An 11014-nucleotide genomic window follows, 5' to 3' on the forward strand; every position below is an offset into this window, starting at 1 on the left:
ACCATCAACCAAAAACATAACACCAAGACAACAAAGGCATGATGAAAAAAAAGAAGGTCTCCAGACTTAAATCCTATAGAAAACCTGTGGATAGAGGTGAAGCTTCAACTGATGAAGCAGCAGCCAAGAAACCTAAAGAGTTTCTGTAAAGAGGAGTGGGCAAAACTACAGACTAACTAAATTAACCTCTGTGCTTGCCAACAAGGATTTCTCCACTAAGTACAAAGTCATGTTTTGCAAGGGCCTCAAATGCTCATTTCACTCAATGACATGCAAAGAACTTTTTCGTAATGTGTTTTCTCTGGATTTCTCTCTTTCCAGTAAAATTAAACTACCATAAAATCACCGTGTTCATTTCTTTGTAAGTGAGCAAACTTACAAATTCAGCAGGGGATCAAATAATTATCTCCCCCACTGTACTTGTCACCTACATTAAGGTAATGAGGCCTTTAAAAAAAATCTACAATCCAAGTCAAAGTTTGGCTTGTGCGTGCAGACTTACTCAACCGCCTTCTGGATGGATGTAAATTTTGTGCCACGTGTACGTTCGTATGCATGAAAGTGTGTGTCATGCATGCATTAGGCTCAGGAGAGCCATCACGAGGAATATGTTCAAGTCTGGTGCTAGCTGCAAAGGCAAATGAGGCTTCATTTACAGGGCAACACACTCCTGAATGTGACTGTCTGATTTTTACAGGTCAAATCTGAGAAGAAAAAAAAACTCCACAAATTTCAGCAAGCCTTTGTAGTATTGTGAACAAGAACCTATTAGTTGAAGCAGAGTAATCAAATGAAAAGCTATTTGGATGTCTGGCTGAGATTTCACCATGTCTCAGCCCCGGTGTGGTAATCAACCATGACTGCTATTTGTGCTACTACGCTCACTGTTAGAACTCAGGGGGGGAGGAGGTCATGAACTCCTTCGCTTCATCATAAGGGTTAATCTTTTTTTTCTAAAGAAGAAGAAAAAGGGACGAAGCAGAAAACCACAAGGTGTGATGCATCATTATCAACTTAGTCAGTTTAGACAAATCCCTTTGTCGCACTAGCACCGAAGCACACGCCGTATGCAGCGGCAGAGGGGGGGAAATGACAATTAAGCCTGCTTAGCATGCTGCCGAGGGGAACATATTAAAGAAGATTATATGAAATTCTTTAGTGCCTTTTCGTAAGACCAGTACAAATTTCAAGTCTCAGTGTGACGCATGAGCTCTATGCAACAAGACCTGATTCTCCAGAATGTTTTTTCACCTCCATGTGCTAAAGCAACCTTGGCTGAGACTCCAACGAGACACTGACGATCAAAAAGCAAAGTCGGAAGAAATCCTCTTGCATAAAAAGTAACAGATTTAAATCTAAAGGTTGCTGAAATTTCCTTTTTGGGGAAATTTGGGAATTCAAACAAGTCTGCATGAAAATGTAAGAAATTGATATCGCTGTAAATACATGTCTGTGGTATTTAAGCAGACAGCAGCTGTTAACCTAACTATGCCTAAAAATGGACACAGAAGGAAAACCACTAGCCTGACTCTGTCATGTGGCAACACAGTCGCTCAAAAATCTCTGTTAATAAGAACATTTTCTGAGTGCTGTAAGGTGGGTTTCTTGGCCTTTGGCACATTGAGAAAAGACTGTGAGCGAGTGATATAATCCTAATCTTAATCTGAAAGCCAAATCACTCCTTCAGCCAGTTCATATATTTAAAAATGCAATTGCACACACTCCAAAATACCTCATATACATAAGGAAATGTCTTCAGGGATATTTACCAAATATATTCCAACTAGTTTAGTGTGTGTAGGCTAATAACAGCAGACCAAACAGCCACCCATTCTTTTCCCAGAAGCACACAATGCACATAATCAGAGAGACCACATTGCCTACACACATACATCTGAATGTGGGAAATCTTATGCAAGAAGCCAGTTGCTTAAAAACTGCGTGCAGCATTTGCAATGTGGCTCATAAAGTTAGCTCCACAGGTTTTTGGATTTGTATTTTTGCCTTTGCACACCACAACAATGGATCCTAAATCCAACAATCAAGGCGTGATTGAAGTGCAGATTTTCAGCTTTAATTCAAGGGGTTTAGTAATTAGCTGTTAGGGAATTACAGCTATTTTTTTTAGACACAGTCACTAAGGCCTGTTCTCTCGTGCTTTTCTTGCTTTGCATTGGGAAACAACATGTGATCAGTCTTTTAGAGTTTGCCTAAATCTAAGCAGAGACTTAAGCCCTGTTCACTTAACAGTTCATCCTCCTACTTCTATCAGCACTCACGTCATTAATGAACACTAGTGACCCGCTTCCATCGGCAGCCATGCATGCCCATGCTCTAACATTGCCTCCTTCATCAAGGTCCTCATCAGACCCTGCTAAAACTTTTTAGTCGATACATGTAGGTCAAGTTTGTTTCTTGCTGTGCTTTTACAAATTTTATCAATTTTTTTTTAATTCTTACTAACAGAGTGTCTCTGCAAGTTTTCTGCTTTTTTGACTTGTTTTTTTTTTTTAATCCCACTGAGGAGCGCCTGTTTAGCATGTATTTCTTTAGATACCACAGAGCGCTTCTATTTTTTATCTTCCTTTTCTGATTGCCTCCCCCGTGTCTGATGTTAGGGCGTGCTTTAGATCATGAACCTTTTCTCTCATTCTTCATATTTTTTTCTTCCCATCCTTTCTTCCAAGTTCATTCTGGTTTCATCTGTACAAAGATTATTTTTTAGGAGATCTGTGCAAGCTCTTCTGGATATTTTCTGTCAAAGTCTAATCTGGCCTTCTTATTCTTGAGAATAACCAGTGGTTTGCACCTTGTTATAAAACCTTCATTCACGAAGGAATGTCTTGAATGCAGACTTTGACAATGCACAGTTTAGAGTGTTAATTTAGTTAGATTTGAAGTTGGGGTTGTTTTTTTTTAAACCATGGAGTTAATTCTTCATGCACTTGTCTTCTGTGGTCTTTCAGGCCTTTTGGTGCTGCTGAGCTGGCCACTGTTGATTCGTTTTTGCTGTCTCTATGATAGTTTCACTTTGGTTCTCTTACTGGACATCATATTGAAAGTTCCAGTAAGAAGCTATGAAATGCAATTTCAACACTTGGGATCAACTCCAGATCTGCTCGTCAGTTTTGCGGCCTCACTTCAAGAATAGCTTAAACTCTGCACTTCAATCACATATTGTTCTCTTTAAAATACACAGTGATAGTGTACCGAGACAAGAGCATGAAAAAAAAATATGTCACTGCCCAAAAACATATGGACCTAACTGTAAATGTGTAAAATGTTTGCCAGGAATTGCTACATAAATAATCTCCCAGTTGACTGCTATATTTCCTCAGGCTTGTTTCTCCACTACAGACCAGGTCAGGAGATTTTTTTAAAAATATTTTTTTACCTCAGAGTCAAGGCTACTGTCTGCTCTTTTTTTTTGCAATTAGGCCTATGTTGAGGTTATTGTTATTTACATTTTGCATTAGAAGTTTGTAAATGAATCTAAATCACAGTGCTATGAATTATAACCTCGGTGCTGGTGCGTCTGGGCCTGTGGCTCAGCGCTCATTGTTTGAACCCGAGTTAGGAAGAGTTTGCTGGCATGAAGCCGGAGGACTCTTATTACATTGTGGAGCCTATAGATACAAACTGTGATGTATCAGCAAAGGCTGGAGAAAAGGATGAGGTCTGTTTGTGTAGACCTCTGGATGCGTGTCCACTCTATCCCGGAATAAATGGATGTCAGTGAAAAACAATGTTTCTAGGAAAGGCCTTAATGGATGTTAATAAATATATTTGTTAGAGGCCTAGTGCTAAAAAAAAGAAAAAAAAAGACTACATATTGGTTATATCTGCTGGTGCAACCAAGACTGGGAACATTTCGAACAAATAAAAAAGACATTTCCCCTGGGGCTGGAGCTGAAATTCAACAATGTTTACAACAGGAAAATAAAGCAATTTATCTAGCAAACTGATAAAAGAAATAAATTCACAAATTCTGCCTTATGCTGGGACAATCTATCACATTGCCTCCCTCGTGCTTTACGAAATCTGAAACTTGGTAAAGAGAAAAGAAAATGAGAGAAGGTCACAGCTTGAGTCATTAATATAACAGACATCCTTTCAGACTGACGCCCGAGGAGTGAGTTTACCTCATGTTTGCTATCGGTGATAAAAGGGTCCCAGCAAATCCTACAGCCTGACCATGGCACTGCCTCGCATCAGCATGACGTGGTTGTTGTTGACGTTGATGAATAATGCACATTACACACCTATAAAGCACGACAGCTTCTTTGCAAATCTGGCAAAACCCTTCAAACTGGACTCATTACACAATATTTAAGCACCTTTGTGTCACCATTTTTGGGTTTTTTTGTTGTTTTATCATGACAATTGGGTTGTTATGAAAGGTTAGTCATCCACTTCTTATGAAAACTGTTTCTCTCTCACACACACACACACACTTAGACTAATATTTTATTTTGTTGAATTTTCAAGGCAGCCTGATTACTTACGTAGCCCACTCCTACATGTGCTCGCATCTAGCAGCAGATAACACGGCTTTCCACTAAGTGTTGCAATAATAAAGGAGTTACATACTTTGATGCAATAATAGTATTTCAAACAAGTACCAGGGGGAATCAGTGCCACAACATTAAGAGCGCTGCAGGTTTAGAGTTTTATTAAAAGAGAAAAATATTAAGGCTATAATACGGCCAAAAGCTGCGTTTGATTTAAAGTGCACTTTCTAATACTATTAAAAAAAATGCTGTTTAACCTGAGAGGATGAGAAAAATGAAGAAGAAGACAGCAAGGCAGTAAGTCAGTGAGAGGCGGCTGGGCTGTGTGGGCACTGCAATGTGTGTCTGTGTGCGTGCGAACTCGACGGTGGGGAGAGAAGAGAGCAAGGAAGTGCAGTTCAAATCAGCGTATCAATACTGCAGGAAATGAAAACTAAAACTCTTTCAAGTCTGGTATGGAAAAATCAATAATTTGACAAAGTAGCTGCGGCAGTAGATGTGAAGTTAATTGTCTTTGCCCTGGTACATATCGGGGGAAGGTGTACTGATGAGTTTTACACATGAGACTACAAGTATAACACAAGAGTGAAATGACTGTCTTTGTCATAGCTATACTTTTATCTACAGGCCATCTTTGGATTTAAAGCTACTACTCAAAGCAGATCCAACATCAGAGTGGTCTTCTTTGCCCCAGAAAAAAAGTCCTCCTCACTTTGACTCAGATTGAAAAATTGAAAATCAGATTTTCTTTGTTTTTGATGTTGCAGACTGAGACTTTACTGATTTGGGTCGCTCTCACTGTGCTGTTTCCTAAAGCTCTACAAATCAACCTACCTGCTTGGCAAAAAACTGCAGATTACAAAAAACAAACCTCAGAAAACTGCCAACTAACTACTGGACGCGGTCGAGAATTTATCTGCAGAAACAGACAAATTGTTCCCTTAGGAGTTGGTGAATAGCCAAACAGGCTTGCACACGGGTGTAAATCTTAAGACCAGATAGCAAAAAAACATAAAAGCAGAATAAACATCTGTGTTTCACCACTTTGCTCCTAAAAAAACAAAACAAGTGCAGTAAATAAGCAGATATGTGAATTTATAAAAAAAATAACAGGCTGCATAGCCTGAGCCTAGCCTTCACATCAAATACGATTAGGAATATTTGCAGGTGGTTGCAAACACCGGAGCCAAATTTCAACTGGACACTGACTCACAATCCTGAACACTATGTTAGGTCAACTATGGAGCTCTCTGCAGCTCATCGCTACTGCCCCAAAATCCTGTTCTCTCCTGAAACACGTTGAAGCGCGCTCATCCTTCTCTTCTTCTAACTGTCATTAGAAGGTTTTGTAGTATTACTTTGTACTCGCTTTTGGTCTTAATGCAGGAGTATTTCTGCTATTGTTTCTAAAGAGAGGTGACCTGTGAATAAGACTAACATTTTCCAGGGATTATATTTCATCTGAGGTACAAATCAAAGGATCCTGACATGAGATGGACTGGTATTTTAACTTCATACGCAGTTTCTTAAAATATCATCACCTTCACATACAGTACGGTGACGGTTGTTAAGTCATTTGCTGGCTAATGTGTTGCGAATGTAAAGAAATGTCATGATCATTACATCCCAAGAGCAACTTTCCGCTCTGTCGCCTCTGTGCAGCATCTTCAGTCCTTAAATAGCTCCATATAGATAGCATATCTCAATCAGTGGGTCACAAGCCTAAAGTGGGTCACAGGACTGCTCTAAAAAGTGTACGTGTACCCAGAGCCGAGTGGCTAGAAAGACGTTGCAATTTCAAAGATTTTGACAGTGTACCGCCTAATTATGAAGATTTTGTACACAACCAGCTGGTAGCATTGTAGTCTATATTTACCTATTGAGTATAAGTGAGCTTCAGGAGACGGCTACATTAACTTTAAATAAAGACTAGTGTTGGCAAAACCTCTGCAGCTGGAAAAAGAACCTGTCAAAGTGCCAAAAACTGCAGTTCCTCTAACAGCTACTTGAGGCTGGCTCCAAAACAAGTCAGTCAAATAGACTCTAATGCACAATGGGCATCACCACTCTGAATGGCATGTTTGCACACAGGCATCTGCAGCCATAGGTGTCTGCTATACCTCACCTCCATTGTACTGAAACCACTACGATGGACCTCTCATCACAATCTGTCCAACTATTTTGTGCTTGGTTATAGTGAAATTGCACTATTTTATCAGTATGCTGCTTAGCATTGATATTGCTTTATTGTTACACTACTTAAAAATTCTAGGGAACACATTACCTAGGCTACTTCTGTGCTCACATTTAATACTGCTGCTGCTGGCACCTCACGGCATTGCATTTATACTCTGAATCAGGTCGCCTAGCATCAACTACAGCAGCTTATTTGAAACGAAGGACGGCGAATGACCTTCATTTTGTTTGCACTAAGAAATGCTGCTGCCTGCGAGCTACAATCACCAATAAAATGTTCTTCAGTATTTTTTTTCTATATATCTTTAAAAATATTGTTATTACAGATGTCCTCAGAATATCACAATAGAATTATGAGGCTATATCCCCCACCCCTAAATGTGACCAGCTACCATTGTTCTGGTCACAGTCTACTAGCATCTATAAGAGTTAAAGATTAAAAAAAAAAAAAACGGCAAGATTTTGTAAGTGATGCAATGATGTGAATGAGCTTTATGTAACCACCTGATTGTTTTCCCCTGGTTAAGCTCCTCATTCATCCAGCTGGAGTAGCTTTGAAAGTATTTTCAGAAACAAATGAACTGATCTGACCTAGAAATTTATATAAGACTTCTATATATGTCTCATCTGCTGTTTGCATTAGCTGCTGCGCTTAAATGTTTTAGGGTAAGATAAGGTCAACAGCTGTGAAGCTCTCACAAACCTACTCTGTATTCTATACAGTTGTAAACAATAAGCCTTTTGGCCCTATGCTGTCATTGTCATGGGAGTAGCACCCGGCTATCAGCCAAATGCCGGGGCAGTTCTTAGGCCTCCACCAAATGTTGCAGCACAGAGATGCACAGAGGGGAACTGCCAGGATAATCGCTGCATCGTGAGTTCATTAAGAAGGAAGGAACCCGTTCCACTTTCATCATCAAGGAAGAAAAGCAGTAAAAGAAATTATCAAAAGTTGAAGAGACTGATCTTAAGGCACCGCTTCTGCTTTGTCATTTTCTGAACAAAATATTTATCGTTGAAAGCCTGGGGCGGGGTTTGGGGGCACACTGTCTATTTGTAAGAGGCCAGTGATCTCTTTCTAGAGTGAAATCACTTTCATAGACCGAAGTGATGGGAATTCTTTCATTAGGGCCCTTTCCACTGGGCCTCCAATTAGCAGAGCTCTCTGAACAAGCTGAGACTGTTCATGGAGGTCTCTTCTGGGAAACAAAGAGCAATTTAGACCCAATTAAACTTGGGGGTTGTTGGTACCCAGAGCCTTTTACACTGACTACAGTGTATGAGAAAAAAAGAAAGAGAGAAAAACCTTTATGGAAAAAAAGGAAGAAGACTTTGAAGTCAAGTCGGGGGGGGAGGGGGGGTTTACTAGTAGCATGTGTAACTGAAGGGGCCCTAAAAAATAAAAGCCATTTAACTACGTTAGAAAGAAGGCAATGTAGTGAAGAAATCTTCCAAATGCATGAGTTACAATTAGAGACTATTTGGTAAATCTCACAGTCAGTCTAACCAATAAATTGTAATGAAACACCTCATCTGTAAACAAATTAGAATCTTTGCTCACAGATGCCGTCGAGCACAGCAGGCTCTGCATCTCAGTGGATTTTTAGGAAAAACTCAGGTTTGGTGATCTCCTCTGTTCCACTGCACTGGTCTGACTCATCAAATGAAGGGAAGGAAAAAAAAGACTCAGAGGGAAGAAGATTTTGCTAAAACAATCACTGTGAATTGAGGCAGAAGCTGTTTGTTTTAAACGCTTAAATGCAGGCTCTCAAGTCTCTCTCAACTTACAGGTGATTGCAGGCTATCGATCTCCAAGGTGGTGTTTTTATGCGGGGGATTGTGCTCCTTAAGAACCTCACCGCACTGGGCTGCCAAGTGAGATGAGATGACTTCAAAAAGACACAGGGAGCCATTTGTGGCTCGATGAATAATCTCAAAATGCAGCTTGGGATTTGAATCCAAGTCTTGCTGAATTTAATGACACTGTGAATTCAGGACCTCCGATTAGCCCTGCTGACCCTGGTGACATCCCCCTCAAAAATTACAGGAAATTAAATTTTAAAAAGCTGTGTTTGAAGAACAAGCTTATAGATTTACTTTCCACCTGCAGAGATTTTAAGAAGTCTGTCAGCAAATCTTTGTCTTTGAATGAATACTTGTTTCCTGTCTTACACAAAAACAGGAACCCTGAGTGGGACTGTGAAGCTTAATAGTTTCCAGAAGTTGTTCCAGTGTGTGTGTGTGTGTGTGTGTGTGTGTGTGTGTGTTCATAAAGTCCGGGGGGGGGGGGGGGGGGGGGTACAGCAGAGGCGTTTAGAGCTGCTCACTGTCTACCTGCAGATCACAATATGACTGTCGGCATTTCGGGGGCACAGATACGCAACAAACTGAATAATGGCACCGACACACAGCAACAGTGCACAGCGTTACGCATGCCTGTTGATGGCAGCACATCCTCGGAGCTTAAAGATGCAGAAAAAAACCAAGTGTGCAGTGATGGACACGAACGGGTCCTCTGCTCTTAATAAAGCACGATCCAGCCACGGATGGGACAAAAGTGTGGCAGTGCGGTTTGACTGAGGGGTAGCTCGGCTGCTGTCATCGCATCAGCGCTCTCGGGGAAAACTGTTGAACGTGAACTGACTGAAGTCGAGACACATCAGATAGGCTCGATTACAGCGCGGCAGAGGTGCTCACAGCTCTCTTCTTTTTTAATGAGACGTAGTACTATCATAGCTTTAAAAAAACGCCTCAGACTGCAGGTCGACACATTTTTCTAATGAAGGTATCGACACGTAAACATGAGCTTTGAGCTCTTATCGGGGCCTATGCTGGGATGCGAGCGCCTGAATCAAGTGAAGGGTGGCGGGGTGCTGATGGAGGGTTTGGAGGTGGGGTGCTGTGACATTGCAACATTCACACGCTTCACCGGGACACAGTAACAAAAGACCGCTTTAATTGTCTCGCCTAGGTTTCATCCCCTCCACGTTGCTCCGCTCAGTGGGGGCAGGCATTCCCCCTTCCACCGGGTGCAGTGTACTCTCATTGCAACGCAGGCACAGAGCAAAATAAATCCCGCACTAATCACTGTGCACACATCACCTAACGGCTATAGATCTTTTGAGCAATTGGCACAACACTCTGGGTAACATTCAATCAGCTCTGCTTACCATCAATGGCCCTGGCTGGAGCGATTACTTCCAAATTGTGTATGAATCCCAAGAAAAGCAATCCTGTTGCCAGCATGTTGGCCGCGATGCGCAACATTGTAGCCTATCTTGGAAGAATATTACTCATCAATCGCTTCTTGCTCCTGTCAAAAGCTGGAGGTTGCAGAGCAGACAGGCGACGACGTGTAACCGTGTGCCCCGGCGGGGATGCTCCTTGCTGGAAATCCGCTGTCTGGGTGCGCAGTGAGTGCTGACAGGGCTGCTGCTTGCTGTCTGCCCACACTCGGAGAATAAGTCTTCCAGACTTGTCCAGGCAAAAAGCCGAGGCTTTCTCCCAGCCCGGGTTGCCTAAGGGGTCCTCGGATGCATGGAGAGCCCTGCCACAAAGGCTAGCAGGCTGAATTGAGCATCAAGCTAGCCCGGCTTGTAGGCGAGATGAAGGAGCTCGCTGGCGCCTGTAATCATGCAGCTGTCCGCCTTTTGTTCTCCCTGCCCCGATGGAGAAGAAGTCACAGGGGGGGAATAAGAAGTGGATCAAATGTTCCTCTCCTCCCCGCCACCTCTGCTGCTGCTGGCCACAGATTGAGCCTGAAGCCCGGAGCCCAGTCAGTCAGCGGTCTGAGTGACGTCGCAACATCAGGGGGCTCAGCTGGCCCTCCCCTCTCCCTCCAGCACCACCCGACACCCCCACCACCACCATTCACCTCCTTCAAATTAGGCTCACTCATGTAAACTCGCAAACTGCAGTTGCTACCACGGTAGGGATTCTCAGTCCACCTTATTAAACGGATTTGACATTTAGATTGTGACATAAAAAAAACACCCGATCGTTCCAGTATTGTCGTTATTTTCAAGTACTTTGCAACTTCATCTGAATTTTCGCAATAATATTGGAAGTTGCGGTCAATCCTTAACAAATGTATTGAACAAGCCACCCAGTTGAAGCTTTATGCCGCGGCTGCCCTAAATTTGTCAGTACTGCTAATTACCTAAATCATTTTTATGTTTCTGTAATGCTTAATCCACCAGCATGTAGGCTCCTTAATTCAAAATGACATTTTTAATGCTAAACTTTAATTATTGTCGTTATCCACGAAAATTCAAATGTACTGTTTTACAAAAAAGATGAAAAGCAGA

At 41.8% G+C, this 11014-nt stretch overlaps 1 protein-coding gene across 1 annotated transcript in view; it reads right to left on the bottom strand.

Annotated features, from left to right (window-relative positions):
* Positions 1–10505, bottom strand: part of lrp1aa (low density lipoprotein receptor-related protein 1Aa) — a 100047-nt gene extending 89542 nt beyond the window's left edge. The window contains exon 1 of the mRNA XM_082533344.1: positions 9878–10505. Within this exon, the coding sequence (XP_082389470.1) occupies positions 9878–9974 (97 nt within the window). The 5' untranslated portion in view covers positions 9975–10505. The remainder of the gene's footprint in view (positions 1–9877) is intronic.
* Positions 10506–11014: the final 509 nt, after the last annotated feature.

This window comes from Aulonocara stuartgranti, assembly GCF_965226115.1.
Source record: "Aulonocara stuartgranti genome assembly, chromosome: 5".
Taxonomy (NCBI): Eukaryota; Metazoa; Chordata; class Actinopteri; order Cichliformes; family Cichlidae; genus Aulonocara; species Aulonocara stuartgranti.